This window comes from Piliocolobus tephrosceles, chromosome 14 (genome assembly GCF_002776525.5).
Source record: "Piliocolobus tephrosceles isolate RC106 chromosome 14, ASM277652v3, whole genome shotgun sequence".
Taxonomy (NCBI): domain Eukaryota; kingdom Metazoa; phylum Chordata; class Mammalia; order Primates; family Cercopithecidae; genus Piliocolobus; species Piliocolobus tephrosceles.
The window spans coordinates 1,545,709-1,568,501 of record NC_045447.1 but is presented as its reverse complement, the minus strand read 5'-3'; the positions used below and the strand labels follow the sequence as shown (position 1 = coordinate 1,568,501).

Below are 22,793 nucleotides of genomic sequence, written 5' to 3'. Positions count from 1 at the left end.
GTTGGTCAGGCTGGTCTCAAACTCCTGACCTCAGGTGATCTGCCTGCCTCGGCCTCCCAAAGTGCTGGGATTACAGGCGTGAGCCACCATGCCTGGCCTTAATTTTTAACTGTGGTAAAATACATATAGCATAAAATGTATCATCTTAACCCTGTTTAAGTGCACAGTTTAATGGCACCAAATAAAGGATTCTCTTTATGCAGCCGTCACCTCCCTCCATCCACAGAGCTCTCCAATTTCCCAAACTGAAGCTCTGTCTGCATCAAACACACACTCCCAGTCACTTCTGAGCCCCCAGCTCCCTCCACTCTCCTTCCTGTCTCTATGGTTTTGGCAACTCTGGGGACCTCGTGTAAGTGGGTCCTGCAGGATTCGTGCTTTGGTGACGGGCTCATTCCACTGAGCCTCTTGTCCTGGTATTCCTCCCTGCTGGGTGAATGTCAGAATCTCCTTCCTTCTCAGGGCGCAGTCACTCCGCAGTGTGGATAGGATAGACACAGCTGCTCTTCCATCCCCTTGCTGCGAACTCAAGGATTGCCCACCGCTGGGCTGTTGTGAACATCGGTGTCTGAGTCTGCGTCTTTTTTTTTTTTGGGGGGGACAGGGTCTCGCTTTGTCACCCAGGCTGGAGTGTAGTGTGCGGTGACAGCTCACTGCAGCTTCAACCTCCCGGGTTCAGTCAATCCTCCAGCCTCAGCCTCCCAAGTAGCTGGGACTACAGGCGTGAGTCACCATGCCCAGCTAATTTCTGTATTTTTAGTAGAGATGGGGTTTTGCCATGTTGCCCAGGCTGGTCTCGAACTGCTGAGCTCAAGCAAGCCACCCACCTCAGCCTCCCAAAAAGCTGGGATTACAGGGTGAGCCACTGCACCTAGCTAATTTTTGTATTTTTGTAGAGGCAGGGTTTCACTCTGTTGCCCAGGATGGTCTCAAACTCCTGGGCTCAAGCAATCTGCCCACCTCAGCCTCCCAGAGTGCTGGGTTTACAGGGTGAGCCACCGCACCTGGCCCACCTGCGTCTCTTAAAGGCTTCCAGGATGTGGCTGCGTTGGGCTCCTGGGGTCCTGTCCTCCAAACCTGGTTCTCTTTGCAGGCCTGGTCCGGCCGGAACTTCCTACCAATCTCCATTACAGTGGGAAAAATAGGGGCAGTGTCACACGCAGTGGGCGCGCTCACCTTGTGCGGAGGTGATGATGTTATGAAATGAGGTCAAGACAGGAAAGCTTTGTAAAAATATCTTCATTCGGCCAGTCACGGTGGCTCACACCTGTAATCCCAGCACTTTGGGAGGCTGAGGCAGGTGGATTACCTGAGGTCAGGAGTTCAAGACCAGCCTGGCCAACGTGGTGAAACCCCGTCTCTACTGAAAATACAAAAATTAGCCGGGTGCAGTGGTGCGTGCCTGTAATCCCAGCTACTCGGGAGGCTGAGGCAGGAGAATCACTTGAACCCGGGAGGCAGAGGTTGCAGTGAGAGGAGATCGTGCCACTGCACTCCAGCCTGGGGTGCAGAGTCAGACTCCCTCTCAGAAAAAAAAATCTTCATTCAGCAGAGAAAAGAATTGGCCACCCCGTAGTCCCCTGGTTTTGACATTTATTTGTACCTGCCCATAACACTGAAAGTCTGGGCAGCGCCTGCCCCCACCTCCGGCCCCTGCAGCCCGTTAAGTGACCCAGGAGAGGCAGAGCCAGGAGCGGGTATCGCTGAGCTGGGGGTGATTCTAGAAGATGGGGGCACCAGTGGGCCAAGGGGATGGCAGGGGAAGGCTGGGGTGGATTCAGAGGCCCTTCCCGTGGGAAGTGAGGTTGAGCACACCCCAAGTGTGGATGCCCCAAGGGCACCTCCTCATGTAGCCCCTTCCCCTACAGGGTCGGCTCCCGGGCCTCAGGATCCGGTGCATCTTCCTGGCATGGCTGGGCATCTTTGCGGGCAGCTGGCTGGTATACGAGCACTACTCATCCTACTCGGAGCGCTGTCGTGGCCACGTCTGCCAGGTGGTCATTGTAAGTGTTGTGTGTGTGGGCTGGGGACTGGGCTGTGCCCTTTTGCTGCCCTAGATGCTGGGGCACCAGGCCCTGGAGACACCTTCCTCCCCAGATCCAGGGCTCACAAGGCATGTGGGTTTCTAGGTGGGATCTGCAAAGCTGCCTCAGACTGGGTGTGGAGGACAGGGGTCCAGGGGAGGACAGGGGAGACGTGGGGGTGGCTGCAGGGGCTCAGGAGAGAGAGAGAGGCTGGGGCCTGGGGGCAGGGCAGACTCCAGAAATATTTGGGAGGGAGGATGTTTAGCAGGAAGCCTGGGGTGGGCAGCTGGCCTCACTGGCCTGGGATGGAGGCCCCCATGTGTTGGCCTCACTGGCCGGGGTAGAGACCCCTGTGTGGTGTCCTCATTGGCCGGATGGAGCCCCCCACGTGATATCCTCAGTGGCCCAGGATGGAGACTCCCGTGTGCTGGCCTTAGTGGCCTTGCTAGCTCCCCTGGGACCAGGGATTCCCCGAGGCAGGTGGCAGGGCAGGGTCTTCCACAGCCTCCACCTCAGGGAAACAGGGCTAAGTCCCCTGGCGTATGTGAGCATGTGTGTTTCTGGGAGCAAGCGTGTCCACATGAGTGCACACCAAGGTGACCCCCTGCTCCTCTGCACACCCTGTGACTAGCTCGGCGGGGAGGTCATCCCAGCTCTGTCTTCCTGGCAAACCCTAGACTCGCCCAGAACTGGGCAGGTCCCCCACCGAATTTTGACCCCAGCCTGCCTGATGACCAGGGTTCCGATGCCTCCACTCCACTTGGGGTCAGGCCAGGGCATAGGTGGATCTGGCCTGTAGCAGCAGCCACTGTGGGTTGTCACAAGGGGATTGGGTGCAGGGAGACCCCAAGTTCAGTGTCTCCTCCGTCAGATGGGGAGGGCGCCTCTCCTGGCAGCTGGGTGGTGAAGCTGCCCGGCTGGGCGTGGGCAGGCTCGTTCCCCACAGAGCCATTTCTGACGGGGGGCCATGTGGAAAGGCCCAGAGGTGGCAGTGGAGGAGTGGGGCGTGGGGTCCGGAGCTAGGAGAGCTTCTGTGCCCAGGATTTGTTTGGAACCCATGCCAGCCCAGGGGAGGTCTCCAGGCTCCTGGCACCAGCCTTGCTCACCCTTTAAGTCCAGGGCGCCTCTGAGCTCAGCAGGGCAGGAGGGTGGCACATTGGACTTATCCTGGGGCCATGAGTGGGGAGGCCTGTGCCCTGAGCAGATGCACCCCTGGAGCTCCTAGAAGGACGGAGGAGGTGGAGGGGCCGGACCTCCGGGCCGGGCTGTTGTGGATAGGGGTGGGTGGGAGTGAGCTGAGGATTCACATGGCGGGCGGGTTCTGAGCACCTACTGGGTGCCAACCACAGAGGCCGCTGAGGAGCAGGAGGAGGTGCCCCCCGCAAACAACAGGAAGCTGCAGTGTCAGTTTCCCAGGGTGCCCTGGCCCTTCGCCCAGCGGGGGTTTCCCTGGCTGCTGAGAGCCTTCCCAGAGGTCAGGCCAAGTTCAGCTCTCCTGAAGCCACCCCAGGGGCCATGGAGATGTCCCCTCCTTTCCAGAGGAGGCTCCCTGCCCCGCCTCGTGGAGGCATTGGATGCCTCAGAGAGCCGCAGAGGCTGGCCCAGCTCACACAGCGAGGCAGCAGCAGTGTAGGGCCAGTCCCAAGTTCCACCAGGGCCCTCGAGAGGCCAAGAACTGGACTGAGAGACCCCACTGAGCTCTGCTGCAGACAGGTAACAGGCTGGCAGTGAGGGGACTGGCTGGGGACCGACGTACGGTGGGGACCCTGAGGAGGCCAAGTACATACCCACCTCAGCCTCTGAGGAAGCCTCTCCCCACCCTGCTAGGTGCAGGGAGCCACCCAGGACCATGGGGGCAGCTCCATCTTCCCATCCCTAGGGGACCCCGAGCCCCGGCCCCAGCCCCAGCCTGGCAGAGGGCAGCGTGGCCCACAGGCTCCTTCCCTGGCACCACTGTGTGCCAGGAACAGGGCATCCTCCTGGGGTCTGGGGCTCCGGGCGCCGGGGGCTGGTCTGGGGACTGGAGTGGACTCCAGTAGTGAAGGGCCTGCCTACAAGGTGGAGGGTTGGACAAGTGTACGGTTTGCCTTCATTTTTTTCTTCTGTCTTGATGAAGAGCCGGTGTTTTCTTGCTGCTGGGACAGACACTGCCTTCATGCCTCATGTGTCGGGGTCCTCGGCCTCTGGTTGGCCCATCTCACTTTTGTCCCCATCCTTGGTGTGCAGGGCTGGGGGGTGGGGGGCAGGGACCCTCCCTCTCCCCCACCCTGAAGGGCGGGGTGTTCCACAGCTCACTTCCCTGGCTCCCTCCAAGCCTGCTTGGCCAGGCTCCATGGCAACGGAGGCTGTACATCCAGGAATTCTCCCCCCACTCCCAGAGGGGCGGGCCAGCTGCATCGTTCTGTCACCTCCCGCGGGGCGCTGGGATTCAGGGGCTGCCAGGCTCCTGGAGCTGGGGTGGGGGCTGAGGAGGGGCGGCAGCCAGCCCCAGGCCTGATTTAATTACCACTAACAGTGTCTCCCTGGGGGTCTGGCTGAGGAGGGGGCCTGTGGGACCGGGAAGGACAGGCCTGGAGTCATTGTGGGGCCCCAGGGATCCATTTTCTAAGCCTTGACAAACAGCTCTTGACAACAGAGTGCTTGAACCTGGGCCCTGGCCTCAAGGGGCTGGGAGAGGAGGTCAAGGCTGGGGCTCCATTGCCCACTCCACACCAGAGGTACCCTTGAGGCTGTCAGCTCTGGCAGTGAGCCCTGTCCTGGCTGCATGTGGGGCAAACAGTGAGGCCACGGCCTGTGCTCCCGCCTCAGCCTGGGGAAGGTTGGGACGGGCCGAAGATGGAGGCCAAGTCCTTGGGACAGGAGGAGCCCCAAGCCTGGGAGCAGTGGAAACCCACCCGGAAGCTGCCATGCAAGTGTGGCTCTGGGCACCAGGATCGGTCCTGAGAGCCCCCATGACTGCCCAGTGGAGAATGGCTGGCAGCCCGCCCTGACAGGGAGCAGAGGGGCTGGGCGCGGCGCCCTTCACGGGTTGACACCCAGCTGTTTGACCTCTGACCGGGGGCTGCTTCTCTGACAGACGCCCTGTGGCTCGTGCCTGACTCCTGTCCAGGTTCTACCAGCCTGACCATCGCTCTGGCACCAAGAGCCCACCCTTCTGTTCTTCCTGGTGTCCTGGGGAAAGCCCTGCCCGGGCGGGGCAGCTCCTGGCCCTTCAGACAGACGGAAGACGCCGTCCAGTCAGCACCACGATGGGAAACAAGTTCAGAGATGTCTCACTTACTGACTCAGGCAGGGAGGGCACCATGAGTCAGGGGGCCATCCTCCCTCCCAGCGTCACCTGAGGCAGGAATGAAGAATCAGGCAGAGAGAGCGCGTGCGGCAGCTGGTGGTGTAGACATTAGAGACTAGGGTGAATTCTATTCACCGGCCAACACCTGGACGGCCCAGAGAGCTGGGTCGGCTGGGCGGGAGAGCTGCCCCCAGGTTCCTGCCTCTGGCCCTGGCCCGGGCTTGACACTGGGTGTGGTGTTTGTCTCATGTCCAGGCAGTGGCCTTTGCTGAGCCGTCCTGTTACAGGAGCCAGGGTGGTGGGGACGGGACCAGACCGGAGGGTTGGCAGGGCTGCCCCTGCAGCCAACAGCCCCATCCTGCGGCCAGCAATGGCATGGCCCAGGGCCCCAGCACTGCCTGTGAGGGGCTGGCAGCTTTCCAACTGCAAGTGGAGGCCCCTGCCAGCTGGCGGGTGCTGGGCCCAGTGTGGCTCGGGGACAGGTGTGGGCTGGAGGTGGCCCCGTCGCCAGCTCTGCCAGTTTGGGGATCTGAGAAAAGATGGCCAAAGAACAGGGGCCCAGTGGGTGCTAGGACGGAGTGACCATGGTGATGGGTGCTTGGCTCTGCATGCCCCCTTCCCACCCATCTGGCCCTACCTGTGGCCTCTCCCTCCCAGGGGTCCTGGAGGAACGGGTGCAGCTGGGCTTCGGGCCTGTGGGGAGGGGCTCAATGGGGCAGGGATGTGGCTCCCCACCCCAGCACGCCCTGCACCTGTCTCCTCAGTGTGACCAGTACCGCAAGGGGATCATCTCGGGCTCCGTGTGCCAGGACCTGTGTGAGCTGCATATGGTGGAGTGGAGGACCTGCCTCTCAGCAGCCCCGGCCCAACAGGTATGGTCATGGGCAGGGCTGGGGGGCCTGGGGCTGATACTGCCGGTGCAGTGGGAGGGGGACGTCTGCACGGAGGACCTCTATGGCCCTGTCCAGGTGTACAGTGGGCTCTGGCGGGATAAGGATGTAACCATCAAGTGTGGCATCGAGGAGACCCTCGACTCCAAGGCCCGGTCGGATGCGGCCCCCCGGCGGGAGCTGGTGCTGTTCGACAAGCCCACCCGGGGCACCTCCATCAAGGAATTCCGGGAGATGACCCTCAGCTTCCTCAAGGTCAGGTAGCTCTCCTGAGGGGCAGGGCAGGAGTCCACACCACGGTCATGTGCCCAGCAGGCCGCCCTGGCACCAACATGCTCAGCACAAAGGCATAGATGGGCCCAAGTGGACCCCGGGCAGACCTCCTATCCCCCAGCCCCTGGGCAGGGAAGGAGCCTCTCCAGGCTGGGGGCACCGGTGGGCTGGCAGCTGAGGTCGAGAGGAGGCTCCTGCAGTCAAGGGCCATGGGTCAAGCACGGCAGGTGCCCCAAGTGGAGACCAGGGCTTGCAGAGAGGGGCCACTTCCTAGGGCTTCAGCCAGCGCATGCCCTCCGCCCTCTGCGGAGGGCATTCTCATCCTCAGGGAAGCTTTGAGGCTTCTCTGCTCAGGTGCCCACCCCCGAGCTCCCCAGGTGCACCCAAGGCTGCTGGGAGACGGGAGGTCTGTCTGGCAGCAGCAACACAGGCCAGAAGAGTGAGTGGGCACCTTGCTGGCTGCCTCCTCCCCCCATGTAGCTGTGGGCTGGGACCCCTAACCTGGCAGAGTGCTGGTCTGGTCGGCAGACCACCCAGGTCAAAGCCAGGTTGTGCTCCCAGACATCCAATCAACTGGCTTTTCCTTTCTCTTGGTCCCAAACGCCAGGCGAACCTGGGAGACCTGCCTTCCCTGCCAGCGCTGGTTGGCCAGGTCCTGCTCATGGCCGACTTCAACAAGGACAACCGGGTGTCCCTGGCGGAAGCCAAATCCGTGTGGGCCCTGCTACAGCGCAACGAGTTCCTGCTGCTGCTGTCCCTGCAGGAGAAGGAGCATGCCTCCAGACTGCTGGGCTACTGCGGGGACCTCTACCTCACCGAGGGCGTGCCCCATGGCGCCTGGCACACGGCTGCCCTGCCACCCCTGTTGCGCCCACTGCTGCCGCCTGCCCTGCAGGGTGCCCTCCAGCAGTGGCTGGGGCCTGCGTGGCCTTGGCGGGCCAAGATCGCCATCGGCCTGCTGGAGTTCGTAGAGGAGCTCTTCCACGGCTCCTATGGGACTTTCTACATGTGTGAGACCACACTGGCCAACGTGGGCTACACAGCCACCTACGACTTCAAGATGGCTGACCTGCAGCAGGTGGCACCTGAGGCCACCGTGCGCCGCTTCCTGCAGGGCCGCCGCTGCGAGCACAGCGCTGACTGCACCTACGGGCGCGACTGCAGGGCCCCATGTGACAGGCTCATGCGGCAGTGTAAGGGCGACCTCATCCAGCCCAACCTGGCCAAGGTGTGTGCGCTGCTACGGGGCTACCTGCTGCCTGGCGCGCCCGCCGACCTCCGCGAGGAGCTGGGCACGCAGCTGCGCACCTGCACCACGCTGAGCGGGCTGGCCAGCCAGGTGGAGGCCCATCACTCACTGGTGCTCAGCCACCTTAAGACTCTGCTCTGGAAGAAGATCTCCAACACCAAGTACTCCTGATAGGCAGCGAGGGCCTGGCCACCCTTCCTGGAGCTGGCCAGGCGCCAGGGTCCAGCACGCCCTCAAGGAATTCTGTCAGAAGGTATGAAATGCAACTGTTGCAAAATCACTCCCCTAAGGTTAGGGCTCTGGATTCCAACACCACAGACATGAGATCCCAGCTCAGAGCAAAGGTGGACATCCTGGCAGGAGGGCCCTCCAAGGGGGTTTGTTACTCTGAAGAATGTGATGTCAATAAACAGCTTTTATGTAATGCCCAGGGCTGAGTACCCTGAGCTCCATCGATGCTGCGCACGGGACCCTGCGCCCGCTGTGGATCCAGGCCCTCGGGCTGGGGTGAGCCCCTGAATCCTGGGGAGACAGCCCTCAGGTGTTAGTACAAGGTGAGGTCTGTTCCAGAGCCCCTGCCTGCCCTTCAACCTGCACACACCTCTGAAGCTGCCAGGGCAGTTTCCCAAACACAGCGGCTTCTGCAACAGCCAATGACCAGTACCCCTAAACCTGGACCGTGACACAACAGAAAAGGTGTTCTAGTAACAAAACAGATTTACGCGTTATTTTAAAAACTGATTTTACAAAATCCAGCCATGAGATGTACAACTCATTCCCTAGAAACTTCTCTTCCAGCCCCATGCGCTCTCCCCAGTAGCCCAACGCACCCAGCAACGGTCCCCCAGGAGAAGATCCCACCACAGCAACACCTTTCTTTAGGCCAAGCTCTGCTCCCAACCTCTGAGTCAAGACAGTCCATTCTGTTCGAGGCCAATTTATTCTCAAATTTTGCCAACACAGAAATATTGTCCTTGAAGAAATGTGCATTAAATCTTTTAATTCACCTCATCCTGTATTTTAAAATAAACGTTTTCCATATAGATTCTCCCCCTTAGAGGGGAAAAAAAATTCAGGATCTTAGGTTCCAGGCAGTTCAAAAACAGACAAGCAACCGGTTCTTTTTTCCCACCAGAATACCACAATGGCAGAACTTAAGAATCGCGCTATGAAAATGGAGGCGTGGTCCTGGCAGTGGCCCCTGGCTGGAATACACAGCACTACCCAGGCAGGGGCAGCGGGTGCCCCCATGCCAGCCTGCCCATCCCTGTAATGAAAGCAGAGCAAGAGATGCAGCTGTGGCCCTGGGGGCAGGTGGGCTTGTGGAAAACTGGGCTCTGAGGCTGCAAACACCCTGAGTGCCAGTGGTCCCAGAGGGGGCAAGGCCTGTATCTGTACCTTTATTCCAGCCAGCCTCCTGCACGGGGCTGGGCCCACATCCTGGCCTCTGCATCTGAAAAACAAACAAGGACAGTGATGCAGACCAGGGTTCTTTAACCTGGATTCACCAAATGACCTTCAGGGAACCCAATTTATGAAATCCTGAAACTTTCTTTTTTTCCAAGACAGAGTCCCACTCTGTTGCCCAGGCTGGAGTGCAGTGGCATGATCTTGGCTCACTGCAACCTCTGCCTTCCGGGTTCAAGCGATTCTCCTGCCTCAGCCTCCCAAATAGCTGGGATTACAGGCTCACACCACCACACCTGGCTAAGTTTTTTATTTTTAGTAGCGACGGGGTTTCAGGCTGGTCTCAAACTCCTGACCTCAGGTGATCCACCTGCCTCGACCTCCCAAAGTGCTGGGACTACAGGCCTGAGCCACCGCACTCGGCCTCTGGAAACTGTATTTTAAGGTTATCTTTCTTGACGCGATCTCTTAGAAATTTAACACTGGCACTGCTGACATTTAGAGCCACATCACTCTTCACTGTGGGGCGTCCCAGGCATTGCAGGACGTGCAGCTGTGTCTTTGGCCTCTGTACCTCCATTCCTACCCATTCTGAGGAGACAATTCCCGTTTCCAAATAGCCTGTTTATCCCAGCTCAACTGCTCTTAGTCAAACTTGCCCAAGGCCTCCCAGACAGACCCGCAGAATCATTTCCAGAACAAGGCCTGGGAGTGAGACGCACACTCCTGGTAACCCCAGGAGTGCCCGGAGCTTCAGATACACACGCACCTCATTTATACATATCTACACCTCAGGGTTCCCAGCAATGGTGCTGCCCCTCCCTCATGGAGCAAAGCAGGTAAAGTGTTTTCCACAGCAAAACCCAAACGCTGCCTGGCTTTGGCTGCAAGTCATGTCATGTCAGGCCATAAACCATTCTCAGTGCCCACTGGTTCCCGGGCATTGAGTGTAGAAATCGCCACTTCCTCTTTGCCCCGAGGTCACAGGCACAGCAGAGCAACTGTCTGGTGCCGACAGGTCCAGGACAGCATCTGCAGGGCAGCCGCTCACACCCACCCAGCAGCAAGGGCAGGCAGGGAGGGAGGACAAGCTTCCGCCTCACCTCTTACCTTGATCAGGGCTGGTGCAGGTCAGCCTGGTCACCCTGGCCAGTGCTCACACTGGAAGTCCATCACAGGCAAAGTCACCTCCTTCCTGTGTTAAATAACAAGAATGCTTGGCAAAGAATCAAGAACACAACCAAGTGGCTGCCGTTACTGCTATTAACTGAGACACCAGCAAACCCTTCCCCAGTCCTGTCCTGCATGATCCTGACACGGTGTATGGCATGACCCAACGCATGCCAGGCATGACCCAACGCATGCCAGACCTGACCGATCCTCTCACAGGTTCTTAAAACTCACTCCTGAAGGCTGCTCCTGAAGACACCCTCTACCTTCCCACTATCCCTTCAGACCCCTAGCGGCCAGCCTAGCCCTGAGCAAGGGTTAGAAAGCCCACTCACAAGGCCTGCCCTCTCTCTGATACCAGCGAAGGAAAACAGATGCCTGTCCATATAATAGGAGTGTCAGACTATCAAACATTCAAACGTTCACGGGGCAGAACGCTGAGCGTAGACATAGCCTCTCTAATCTCTGCCACCTAATGACACAGATGTGACACGGCAGCCACAGCTGCAACGCCTCTAGGGGCAACGTCCTGTAGAAGATGAAATAATCTGTTTTTATTCCCCTGGGGAGACAGCTTCTAGCCACAATGTGAACACAAGACCGACTGGTCCCTCCAGTCACTGAAGATGTCGCACAGCAGGGCTTAGTTACACTGGAGAATTGACCCTGTTCCAGCTCCAATGTACCAACTTACCCAACACCCCAAGCACATGCCGTTTCCAGTAAGCACCGGTCCTAGAGAAAAAAGAAACCCCAATTTTGTATAAGTCTTGCAAACACCACAGAAGGGCATCACACTAACACTGCATTTTTTGGGAGGCCGAGGCAGGCGGATCACTTGAGGTCAGGAGTTCAAAACCAGCCTGGCCAACATGGTAAAATCCCGTCTCTACTAAAAATACAAAAAAAAAAAAGTTCGCTGGCCTTGTGGCGGGCGCCTGTAATCCCAGCTACTCGGGAGGCTGAAGCAGGAAAATCGCTTAAACCCAGGAGGCAGACATGGCAGTGAGCTGAGATCGCGCCACTGCACTCCAGCCTGGGCTACAGAGCGAGACTCTGTATCAAAAAAAAAAAAAAAAAAAAAAAAGGCCGCGTTCCTGGACTCCAGGAGGGCAGACCAAAGATGATCCCTGCCACCAGAAAGCTCACTATCACAAGGGCCATTCCAGAAAAATCCGACCCATGTTCCTCTCTCCCCTTACTCTCTGGTTAATTCGCGGGAGGGGAAGCTGGAGTTACAACACAGTGCCACGAAACGCGGGCTGCTGATCCCCTGCAGGTACCAAGGGACCAGGACCACGAGGCGGAATGCCCGCCAGACAACTGAGCAGTCCTCCTTCGGCCAGAACAGCCTCCCGCTGAGCAGCCACAGTGACACGGAAACCACCGGATGCGTGGACACTGCCTAAGAAATCCATTTTTCAAAGATGCCGACAAACATCTTCCCACAGCCTCAGCGACTCGGGAAGCAGCAGCAGGAGCGGAAGGGTCGTGGGTGAACTGAATGCTGTTCTCTAAGATCCGAATTCGCGCACTGAACTCTCACCAGGATTCTCGAAGCTTCCTGGCTGGAAACCACGCAGGGCCAGGCAGCGCCCTCGCCACCAAGGAACACAGCAGCAGCGCCTCCTCCGGGACCCGGGCCCCATCCCGCGGCTCACGCGGCCAGGACGTCCCAGGTCAGAGCCCGCCCCCACCCCGCACCCGGAGGCCGGCAGCCGAGTCCCTTAGGGCGCGCAGCGCCCGCGAGAGCAAGAATGCAGGGCGGGGCCCGCGCAGGCCCTCGGGAAAGGGGCAGCAGGAGAATGCAATGACCCAACCCACCATGGCAGCCGCCGGCGCGCGCAGAGGACGAGAGAGGGCGCGCCGCAGCTTTTATAGCGCGGACGGCGGCCCGCAGGAGTCAATCCTCCCCGCCCAAGCAGCGCCCCCGAGCGGTCCCGGGCAGTGCCGCTCCCCGCGCCCGCCGGTGGGCTGGGACTACAGGCGCCCACCACCACGCTCAACTAATTTTTGTATTTTTTGTAGAGATGAGGTCTCACCATGTTGCTTGGGCCCCTAACTACTTTTCTGCACACAGGAGAGCTTTATTTCTCATAAGGGATTGCAGCCAGCAAGGCAGCCCTTCTGACAGGCTGGGAAGGGTAGCCTCGGGCCAGAAGCCTGGAACAGACACTTGGAGGGAGGGGCAGAGGGAAGAAGAATTTGTGCTGAAGGAGATGGCCAAATACAGATGTTCAACAAGCTTCAGGAGGAGTCATGAATATTCATGAAAGGAGAAGCGTGTACACGTGCAGCTGAGTGAATTCTCCATGGACTGCACAGAACCACTCTCTGAGGGGTCTGACCTCTCACCCCGTCATGGCTGAGGACTCGGGTTCAGGGGTTTCAGGGTTTCTTTGGAACCCCCTTGGCCAGAAGAAGGTCCATTCATTCAGCTAGGGGGTTCGTCTCAGACAACCTCCCCTCATCATATGGAATGAGACCACACTTCCCCTGTTGTCTTCCCAGCTTGTCCCCCACCTCCCCTTTTCCCTAGTTTATAAGACAGGAGAAAAGGGAGAAAGCAAAAAGTTGGAAAGAAACAGAAGGAAGATAAATAGCCAGATGACCTTGGCGACACCACCTGGCCCCGGTGGTTAAAATAATACTAATAGGCCGGGCGCGGTGGCTCAAGCCTGTAATCCCAGCACTTTGGGAGGCCGAGACGGGCGGATCATGAGGTCAGGAAATCGAGACCATCCTGGCTAACACGGTGAAACCCCGTCTCTACTAAAAATACAAAAAACTAGCTGGGCGAGGTGGTGGGTGCCTGTAGTCCCAGCTACTCGGGAGGCTGAGGCAGGAGAATGGCATAAACCCAGGAGGCAGAGCTTGCAGTGAGCTGAGATCCGGCCACTGCACTCCAGCCTGGGCGACAGAGCGAGACTCCGTCTCAAAAAAAATAAAAAAATAAAAAATAATAATAATAATAATATTAACCCCTGACCAAAACTACTGGTGTTATCTGTAAATTCCAGACATTGTAGGAGAAAGCACTGTAAAACTTCTTGTTCTATTAGCTGATGTATGTAGCCCCCAGTCACATTCCTCACGCTTACTTGATCTATTATGACCTTTTCACGTGGACCCCTTAGAGTTGTAAGCCCTTAAAAGGGCTAGGAATTTCTTTCTCCGGGAGCTCGGCTCTTAAGATGCGAGTCTGCCAATGCTCCCGGCCAAATAAAAAACCTCTTCCTTCTTTAATCGGGTGTCTGAGGAGTTTTGTCTGCGGCTCGTCCTGCTACAATCACCCCTTGAATGAGACCCAAGCCCTTCACTGCGACCTTCAAGGTGCCATGGTCCGGTGGGCCCCCTCCTGCTCCTCTGCGTGGCTCTCCCCACTGCCGCGCTCATACTGGCATGCCCAATCTCCTTGAGAAGCCATTTTCTCTACTCTGATTTCTTTTCAGAAGTCACATCCTGTTCTGGGGATGCACCCCTGCTCCTCCAGCCCCACGCGAACTGACTTAATACCCACCACCCTTCCCTGGTCAACCCAAATGCCACGTCCCCCAGGAAGCTCTCCCTGATGCTGCCCTGGATGGAATGAGTCAGACCTGCTGTTGTTGGGCCCTGGCTGCCCCTAGATAGACTTCTAGGGTCTATACTCGAGTATCCGGATGATCTAGGGTCTATACTTGAGTATCCGGATGATCTAGGGTCTATACTCGAGTATCTGGATGATCTAGGGTCTATACTCAAGTATCCGGGTGATCACGCTGCTGAGGTTGGCTTCTCCTGATCGGGCATTAACTCTGGGACTGCGTTCGCCGATTCTGCTCCCTAACGCAGCCACAAGGGCAGCACGCCGCCTGGCACGTCCTGGGGGCTCCTCCATGTTGGACGGATATGCAAACGGCTTCCTGAGAAAGTGCAAGATGCCAAGGAACACAGAAGGTGGCGGCGGCATGGAGGGCAGAGGGAAGGCACAAGGCGAGAACTGCGTTGGGCCAGCCTGTGGTCTATTTCACGGAAGACAGGGAACAGCAGCAGCCTGCAGTGTGCTCCAGAGGACACTGCGGAAGGGACCTGGCTGACATCTCACCACCCGGTCAGCCTGTACCCTTCTTCCTCATTCTTTCTGTGATCATAAAGGATCCCTTGAAACACTTGAGTTTCACACTGTCAACGACCTAGAGCCACCAAACACCTCTCAACAAGCCGTGGTCTCCACCTGACATCTGGAACAATGCTCCCCGGGTCTGGGAGGACCACATTCGAAAGGAAAGCAGAGGACGCTGGCTCTCATGGCAGGATGGTGTGTGCACAGGAAGCTATGGGAGAGGAAAACGACCATGAGTGGGCTGGCTGCTCGGAGGAGAAACACGAGCCGTGAACACGTCTGCCCCAGCCACCCCCTGGTTCCATGCGTGCTCATCTTGGGCACCACAAGAACACAGCCATGCAGCCCCCGATCCTGTAGCCACAGCTGCGGCACTGCCTGGTCAGATGCAGCATCTGCTCTGGGCACCTCTCGCTGTCGGTGCAAGGCCTGCCAGGCCAAACCCCGATTCTCACGGGTGGCAGGAGGCGGGGCAGGAGACACATTTGGGCGGATCTTTAAAATGGCACCTTTTGGCCAGGCGCGGTGGCTCAAGTCTGTAATCCCAGCACTTTGGGAGGCCGAGACGGGTGGATCACAAGGTCAGGAGATTGAGACCATCCTGCATCCTGGCTAACACGGTGAAACCCCGTCTCTACTAAAAAAATACAAAAAACTAGCCGGGCGTGGTGGCAGGTGCCTGTAGTCCCAGCTACTCAGGAGGCTGACGCAGGAGAATGGCATGAACCCGGGAGGCGGAGCTTGCAGTGAACTGAGATCCAGCCACTGCACTCCAGCCTGGGCGACGGAGCGAGACTCCATCTCAAAAAAAGAAAAAAAATTGGCACCTTTCAAATGGGTTCTTTCGTTTCTCCTTCCCTCAATGAATCAGCTCCCTGTTGGGTGGGACAGGCAAGTGGGGCCAGGAGGGCAAAAGGCTGAGGGCACAGTTTACCGTCTTTCGGGAGGATGACGGCGGCCTTGGAGAGCCCCAGAATTTCACACGCGTCCATGAATTCCTTCAGACTCTGGAAGCTCGAAACGTTCTGTCTATCTGAGGTTGAGATCAGGATCACATCAGTGGCTCCAGCTCTGGCCATTTTAGCGTCTGCACCCTGGCCCCTATCCCCACCCCGGGAGCTGCTGAAATGTCCTCAGAGCTTAGGTGTGAAGCAGGGATCAGCCCCGGGAGCACAGCGGCCGCTGGGTCCCTCCCCACTTACGAGGCAGCCAGGCTCGGGAAGCCGGGGTCACCATGCTGTCGCCTGGGGAGCCGTCTCTGCTTGCAGAATCCCCACCGGCCATCCCCTCAGCTGTGCCCCGGCTTGCTGCACCCTGAGCGTGCCCCGCCTCGACTGAGACCCCAGGACCCCACCTCCCCTCAACCCCTTCCAACTGGGAGGGCCACTCTTTTCCCTGTATCCCAAGTGGTTGGTGCCTAGAATTGGGTTTGTGGCCCTTAACCCACACTGGGTCACTTCCACACCCCTCCATCCCGGGCAGACTCCTATCTGGGACCCCTCTGGCACCTCCTCATCCCCATTGCATCCCTCACCCAGAACGTTGCACCTGCACCTGCGACCATCCTGGTGGCCTCCACGCCACCTGGATGGCCCACCCTGCTCTGCAGCCTCTTCCTGACGTCCCCCTTGCTGCAGCAACCTCCAGAACCTGCCTGCTGTGGTCTCGGCTTCCACTGCCCCTGCCCTGACCACCGCCCCAACCCCCACTCTCTCTGCCCACCTCACCCCCGGGTCCTGCCCGGCCCCGTGTGCCCAGCATCCCTCTATGCCTCTCTCTGCACCCCCTCCACCATCCTTTGCCATCCACTGTGCCCGCTCACGGAAGAGCAGCAGGTTCTTGTAGTTTTGGGCTGCGCGCCCCAGGCGGAGGTAGACCAGACCGTAGCTGTAGTCAGTGGACAGCACGTGGAAGGCCTTCACCCCTTTCACTGAAAGAGACGCCCAGAGATGCCCGCTGGTTCCTGGATGGTGTGGCTGTGCCCACCCAGAGCCCTGACCCCTGGTGTCTGAGGCCTCGGAGCCCCCAGCCGGTTGCAGGTGTCCAGAAAGGACTGAGTGCCCTCCTGGGGCCTCCCCTCCCGGGCCAGGCCTGCTCAAGGCACAGAGGGGACAGAGGCGTCTCACGCAGCTCCTCCGGGGCTCAGAGCCCGAGCACAGCGCCCTCCCGTCCTTCCCTCAGGCCCACCGCGTACGCACAGGTGTTCCTGAACACTGGCTTCTTCCCGTCTTTCCTCAGGATCACCTCCTGGGACTGGCACCCCTTCAACCTGGGGCAAGGCAGGGGCTCAGGCTGCAGACCAGGGAACCCCTCCTCCCCCCACCGGCCACGGAGTCCCACCGACACAACTCGGTCCCGCCCCAGCTGCCGTGGGACCTGGAAAGGTTGGGGCACCAGGTCCCCAGTTTTTTGCTTCACTATCCAACTCGTGTCAATTTGAGGCTCTGTGGTATGAGGATTTTCCAATTCGGACCGGGGCCTGTCCCATGGCATGGGAGAAACTCCCAACACCCACTCGCGTGGGGCCCAGGGGCTGCAGGCGGCTTCCTCCCAACACCCACTCGCGTGGGCCCCAGGGGCTGCAGGCGGCTTCCTCTGAGTTTAGGGGGAGGAAGTTGGGGGACGGTCCTTGTGGAACTTCCAGACAGACAGGTTCCTCCCGGACTCCTTTCCAGCCCCCAGGCAGCTCCCTCCTCCTGGAAGGGGAGACCCTTGCCTGGGGGGCGCTGCCCACTCACCGGCTGAAGGCAAGGAGCACACGGAGCTGGCCTACTTTGTTCACTTTTATCAAGGACGCCCCCAGCTTCCTCTTGTCCCTGGCCGGCAAGAATCCCTGGGCGTCTGTGGCCGTGGCCAGAATGTACCAGAACCCTGAAAACTGCACAGCAGGTGTGTGGGCGGGGACAGGAGCTGCCACCCAGGGGCTGTCCCCACCCCCGAGGTTCCCAGATAGAGAACCCAGGAGACAAGTGACCCTTCTGTGAACCGGAGCTCCAGCCCCACCCGCGTGCCGCCTCGGTCCCGGCCACTCAAGCCCTGGCCACTGGAGCAGGGCCGCAGAGAACCAGGTGCCCGGGAGGTCAGGGACCCCAGGCAGCACAGGGCTGGGCTGTGGCACCAGCAGGTAGAAGGCCTCCCTACCTCAGAGGCCCCGGCTCCTTTCCACGTGGCCTCCTAGGGGCTGGGTACTGCTCGGCCACTTCCCTTCCCGCCGGCCCTCGGCCCCCAACTCTGCCTGCTGCCAACCTTAGTGCCCTGGGCACCACCGTGCCAATGAATGCTGCTCCCACGGCTCACTCTGCAGGTGCCTGGGCCCTCCTGCTACAGAACATGCCCCACTTGCTCCACACTCACTCTGCCCTCTGGGCGTCTTCCAACCTCCTCAGCCACAGCTCTCTGGGCCCCTCCACCCTGACTCTCCCTGACCCCCCCAACTCCCCTGAACCCCTCAAGGCTCCCTGCTTCTGCCCTGCAGCTTGCGGGGCCCCTGTGCTGGAGGCTGCACTGGGAGAAGCCAGGTGGGCATCGCCTGTGCCTGGAACTCCTGGTAGTCCTGCTCCTGGGCGGCTGCCGGGAGACTGTGCAGGAGCCTGCTCCAGCTCCAGGGCCGGTGCCCGGCTCAGGGACCAGCGGCACATGGCTCACCTTGCTCCAGTTGAGGGTGTGGGACTCCCTGGGGTACCAGTCCTGCACCTGGGACCCTGCAGCCAGCACCAGCACCAGCACCAGCAGCCCCTGCCTCATCCTCATCCTCCTCCCTCAGCCGCCAAGGCCAGTGTTTAAACCTCCCCAGAGCCACCAGTCTGGGTCGGGAGGGGAGGGAGGGGAGGCAGGCAGCAGGTGTGGCCTTGGGCTCTGCTACCCTCTCCCTGCCCAGGGACCACCCCCAGACACTCAGACGCAGCCGGCACAGCCCCGCCCCGTGGTCACCGCAGACAGAGGCGGCTCTGAGGCCCCAGGACCCTCCTGCCCTCAGTGCCCGGCCTGTGGTCGCTGTGTGTGCCCCTGAGACTCATTAAGCCCTGGCCCTCATCCCAGGCCTCCCAGGTGCCAGGCAAAAGGCTGATCGTAGCATATGTGGACGTGGGGAGCACCGTGCAGCAGCCACACACACTGCCCCCGCCACCTTCTTTAGGGCCTGGCACCACAGCAGCTGAGCAGGCACCAAAGGGTGGGCCAGGGCTGTGTACCCATGCCCGTGAATGTGTGTGTGTGCATGTGTGGGTATGTGCTCACATGTGCACGCGTGTGCATGCCCAGCCTTGCAGGTCAAGGCATCTGTGTGCACCTCACCTCCCCCCAGCATGAGCCTCGCACAGTCCCCAGCCCAGCATCCAGCCCTGAGGCCTCCACGGCCTGTGCTTCTCCCAGGACGGCAGGCAGCCCCCCACGCCCATCAGAACACAGGAAGACCTGCAGGCTCGGGCATCTGGGGTCCCTGTGCCTGGCCAGGCAAGAGCCACAACCCCAGCCCAGAGAAGCCTGAGCCTGGGGGGTCAGGGGCCCCTCTGAGCCCCACCAGCCTCCGCGCTTTTGTCCTAGGCAATCTGTGGAGCCTGTGGCACCCCAGCTGTGGTCCTGGTGGATGTCATTGCTGGCTTCCTCCCAGGCTGTGTCCCCTGACCTCCAAGCCGGGGCCTGAGTTTGGGTGTCCGAAGACCCAGAGGGGCTCTGGCAAGGGACTGGGTCGGGCACGCATCTTCTCTGCAGCTGGCTCTATGGTTCTGTGGCTTGGCCCTCGGTGACGACCCCTTCCGTCCTCCCCGCAATTCCCCGGCTGGCCCCCAGTCAAGAGCATCCCTGGTTTGCTGTGGAATTGCTTTATTCTGAGCTGGAGCCGAGCCCCGGGAGCCGCTGAGCGAAATGGGCGGACCCTGGCTGGCTGGGTCACAGGACCCTGCGGGCACTGTCCCTGCTGGGGACGCAGCACTCACTGAAAACCAAGACAAGGGTGAGGGACCCAGCCCACCACAGAGGCGCCCTCCACACCCTCAGTCACCTTAGAGGCAGTGGAGCCACGAACCCGTGGGCTTGGGCAGAGGGTCCTCCCGCCCACTGTGCGTACGGTGGCCTCCCCCACCCCTACCCCCAAGGGAGCCAGGGTGAGGCTTAGGACGGCGGCTTACCGGGAGGATCTTGTGAGCACAGGTGACTAGAAGGGGAGGCAAGACTGGCTGTGAAAAAGGACTGAACCCCCAGGGCCCCGCCCACAGGACTCGTCTGCTGTGGGGACCAGCCCCCAGGCCTGACTGTGGGCAGGGGCAGGTGAAGACCCCCTCAGCCTGCCTGACTCCCTGAGGATGACTGAGTCAGGCAGAAGCCAAAAGCAGCCCCAGGGTCTGTGCCACCCCATCATGCCCTGTGGGCACCAGAACGGGATACTCACGGTCCTTCTGCAGCTGGGCCTGCTGCTGCGACAGGAAGCCCAGGCCCCTGCTCCACTTGGTGAAGAGTCCCATGGCCTCCTGGCTGGCTGCCTCCGTCCGACCTGCGGGCACCAGGGCAGTGCAGGGGGATGCAACCTCTGAGAGCTGGGGCGGGGCCAGGGAGGAGCCGGGGAGGGGCCAGGAGGAGCCGGGGAGGGGCAAGGGAGGGGCCAGGAAGGGTCAGGGAGGAGACAGCCTGCCCTGGGATGCTGGCCCGGCCCTTCCAAGGCCACCTCCAGTGCAGCGAGCCTCAAGGTGGGGGAACTTGGCCTGCATGAGGCCCCGAGCGGCCCACCCACCACACAGCTCCCCGCGTGGCCCCCGCACGGCACACTCACTGTACAGCTCCACAGTGTTGAAGGGCTCGTCCCCAAACTCCAGCTGAGTGAAGATGATGGCATAGTCTCTGAAGTTGGTGGCCAGCACCCGGAGCTCCAGCACGCCTATTGCTAGAAAACAAAACCCCCCGCCGTGGGGGAGGGCAGCTGCTGTATCTGTCCAGGGGCTGCTGAGCTGGTGCTGGCCACACGGACGGAGGGTCCAATTCAAGTGAGAGCCCCCAACCGCAGGAGACCCCTCAAAGCACACCCAGAGCCCCCAAGCTTTGTCCCCCGACCCCGACCCCACCTGGTGCCAGCATCAAGGGGCTTTCAGAGACTGATGGACAGACAGACAGACAGACGAGCACTGCCCCAGCCTGTCCCGGGTGTGAACGAGGAATGGCTGGGTCACACTGGCCCAGCCCAGTCCCTATGGACAGCCACTGGACAGGCCCCTTGCCCTCTGCACCTATGGGGACCTTGGCTGGACTCCACTGGCATCTGAGCCTGCTGGGAGCAAGGTTCCAGTCCCCTGTCCAGGGGCCTCTCTTCACCCTCGGGATGGGCACCAATCCTAAGACCAGAACCTGTAGCCTCCTGGCATTCGGGAGTGGAGTCAGCCCTCCGTCCCTGGCCGCAGGGGGCCTGGGGATGCTGCAGGGAAGAACGGCCTGGGTGAGGCCGTGGTGGTCTGACTCACAGGGATTCTCAAACACCCATCCGGAGTTTCGCTTCAACAGCTCCATGACACTCTGGCTGCACCCCTCCAGCCTGGAAAAGAAGGGGCCCATTACCCATTCAGGGTCAAGACCCCGGGGCCCGGTGAGAGGAGACGGAGCTCAGGAGTCGAGTCCAGGCCAGGCCAGCTGGCAGTGAGGCCAGAGCTTCCATCTTCTGCCAGATGCCCCGATGCCTGGAAACCTGCTCTCGGAGAGTGGACGGCGTGGGAGTCCTAAGAGGGGCGGACACTCCCATTCACCTCCTGAGAGATCCTCAGTGCCAGAAATCCACCAGGAACGCTGAATGCTGCTGAGGACGCCACAGGAGACTCAACAGACGGGAGGTTCGCCCGCAACTCAGGGGAAGAGGCCGGCGCTCCCTAAGTGGTCAGTCCCCAGAGTGAGCAAAACCCAGCAAAGGTGCAGTGGCATTTGCCAACGAAGGAAGCTGAGGCTGAAGTCCACGCAGGAGAAACAGCAAGAAGAACTAGGAAAGCCACATGTGTGAGCTGCCACCTCAGCCTGGAGCCCCTTGGTCCCGGCTCACCCTGAGGCCAGCCCTGGCCTGGGGGGTGCAGCAGGGCCCCTGCCCATAGCCTCCAGGCGCAGGGGCAGGGAGAGGGCACGCTGGGTAGGAGGGCAGGTTCTCCTCTCTGGGCCCTGTGTCTGGCTCAGTGGTTCAGGCCTGGGCTCTGCTACCAGCTTGCCAGGGGGTAGACGCCCACCACGCCACCCAGCAGGCCACTCTTCTGCGAAGGGAGGCAGGCACTGATTCCTGACCCAGCATGGCTAGCCCTACAGCCTGGCTGCCCTGTAGGTGTCCCCTGCATAGCACAACCTCGGGGGCCGGCCCCTCCTTTAAGGCCACACAGCTTCTGGGTCCCCCAGGGCCAGCCCAGACCAGCATGGGCAGTGGGGGATGAGTTGGGCCAGCCCTTGGGGGGGTCCCAAAGGCAGGAGCCTCAGGGCAGGAGGGGTGGATGCTGGAGGGTTGGAGGCTGGAGGGCTGGAGGGTTGGAGGCTGGAAGGTTGAATTGGAGGCTGGACACCCATCCCTGCACACTGCCACAACCCATGCATGTGGTCGGGTGCACTGGCCTCAGGCCACAAGGCCAGTCTGGCCAACAGCCTGCAGGACCATATAGTTTGGAGATTTATATTATAAAAGAACCAGTGGTTCTTAGGCCCGAATGGGTTACCCTCCTTTAAACAGAATTCCCGGAAAATCCTGCCGAGAGGACCGGCTTCTCCAGCTCTGACCCCAGCCTGTAGCCAGATGGCCCAGGACAGGGATGCACCAAGGAGCGTGGTCAGAGCGGTGCCCGGCCGCAGTATTGAAGGTGGGAGTCCCACCTGGAGGCCCCAGGGACACAGATGTGAGTAGCTGGGCAGAGGGCTGGTGGCTCTGCGCAGAGCCCAGCGGGAAAAGTGAGGGGAGTGCAGGGGGGCCGTGGGAACCCCCAGGCCGTGGTGCCCGGGAGCAGATGTGCAAAGAACATGATGTGTCTGAGCCACAGGCCTGCCTGGCAGGACCCCCACCACTCACCCGTGCTGAGAGGACAGCAGTCGCAGATTGTTTTCTGGAGTGAGGGTCACCACTACCCCCGCGACGTTCTTCATGTCCTTCTCCACGGCAAAGCTCTTTTCCCGGGAGGCCACCGCAAGCACGTACCAGGGCCCAAGAAGCTGCATTGAGGCCGCTCCTGTGAGGGCCGCCAGCCCTCCAGCCTCCAACCTCCAGCCTTCCAGCCCTGCAGCCTCCAGCCTCCACCCCCCAACCATCCAGCCCTCCAGCCTCCAACCCTGCCACCCTCCAGCTTCCAGCCTTCCAGCCTTGCAGACTCTAGCCTCCAGCCCTCCAGCCTTCCACCCCTCGAGCCTCCAACCTCTAGTCCTCCAGCCTCCAGCTCTCCAGCCCTCC

The 22,793-nt window shown here is 60.3% G+C and overlaps 3 protein-coding genes, 1 long non-coding RNA gene and 2 other non-coding genes across 6 annotated transcripts in view; 1 reads left to right on the top strand and 5 right to left on the bottom strand.

Annotated features, from left to right (window-relative positions):
• The window catches only part of DIPK1B (divergent protein kinase domain 1B), an 11,910-nt gene extending 3,144 nt beyond the window's left edge, over positions 1 to 8,766 (top strand). The window contains exons 2-5 of the mRNA XM_023227627.2: positions 1,869 to 2,003; positions 6,078 to 6,185; positions 6,282 to 6,458; positions 7,084 to 8,766. Coding sequence (XP_023083395.1) covers positions 1,869 to 2,003; positions 6,078 to 6,185; positions 6,282 to 6,458; positions 7,084 to 7,896 — 1,233 coding nt within the window. The 3' untranslated portion in view covers positions 7,897 to 8,766. The remainder of the gene's footprint in view (positions 1 to 1,868; positions 2,004 to 6,077; positions 6,186 to 6,281; positions 6,459 to 7,083) is intronic.
• LOC111553060 lies at positions 8,652 to 12,152 on the bottom strand. Its single transcript, XR_002734817.1, has 4 exons — positions 11,849 to 12,152; positions 10,997 to 11,037; positions 10,243 to 10,327; positions 8,652 to 9,178 (listed from the first exon to the last, which is right to left on the bottom strand). It is a non-coding gene; the product is annotated as an uncharacterized LOC111553060 (long non-coding RNA).
• Positions 10,029 to 10,162, bottom strand: LOC111553123. The gene has a single exon (XR_002734822.1). It is a non-coding gene; the product is annotated as a small nucleolar RNA SNORA43 (small nucleolar RNA).
• On the bottom strand, positions 10,697 to 10,828 carry LOC111553124. Its single transcript, XR_002734823.1, has one exon. It is a non-coding gene; the product is annotated as a small nucleolar RNA SNORA17 (small nucleolar RNA).
• Positions 12,153 to 14,589: 2,437 nt separating the features above from the next.
• On the bottom strand, positions 14,590 to 18,151 carry LCN10 (lipocalin 10). The gene is made up of 5 exons (XM_023227697.1): positions 18,053 to 18,151; positions 17,146 to 17,285; positions 16,230 to 16,408; positions 15,342 to 15,440; positions 14,590 to 14,618 (listed from the first exon to the last, which is right to left on the bottom strand). The coding sequence occupies exons 1-5, from the start codon at positions 18,149 to 18,151 to the stop codon at positions 14,590 to 14,592; spliced, it is 546 nt and encodes a 181-aa protein (XP_023083465.1).
• Positions 18,152 to 19,216: 1,065 nt separating this feature from the next.
• Positions 19,217 to 22,793, bottom strand: part of LCN6 (lipocalin 6) — a 4,675-nt gene continuing 1,098 nt past the window's right edge. Inside the window, exons 2-7 of the mRNA XM_023227698.2 lie at positions 22,419 to 22,558; positions 20,854 to 20,924; positions 20,172 to 20,282; positions 19,794 to 19,895; positions 19,534 to 19,559; positions 19,217 to 19,340 (exon numbers count right to left, since the gene is read on the bottom strand). Coding sequence (XP_023083466.1) covers positions 19,338 to 19,340; positions 19,534 to 19,559; positions 19,794 to 19,895; positions 20,172 to 20,282; positions 20,854 to 20,924; positions 22,419 to 22,558 — 453 coding nt within the window. The 3' untranslated portion in view covers positions 19,217 to 19,337. The remainder of the gene's footprint in view (positions 19,341 to 19,533; positions 19,560 to 19,793; positions 19,896 to 20,171; positions 20,283 to 20,853; positions 20,925 to 22,418; positions 22,559 to 22,793) is intronic.

Bases quoted from the DNA above. Each gene is read 5' to 3' on its own strand.
- LCN10 (XM_023227697.1), bottom strand. From the start codon at position 18,151: ATGAGGCAGGGGCTGCTGGTGCTGGTGCTGGTGCTGGCTGCAGGGTCC. The intron at 17,286-18,052 runs GTGAGCCATGTG...CCTGCTGTGCAG, and splicing joins ACACCCTCAACTGGAGCAAG to TTTTCAGGGTTCTGGTACAT. The intron at 14,619-15,341 runs GTAAACTGTGCC...CCTCTCCCATAG, and splicing joins CGTCATCCTCCCGAAAGACG to CTTCCTGTGCACACACCATC.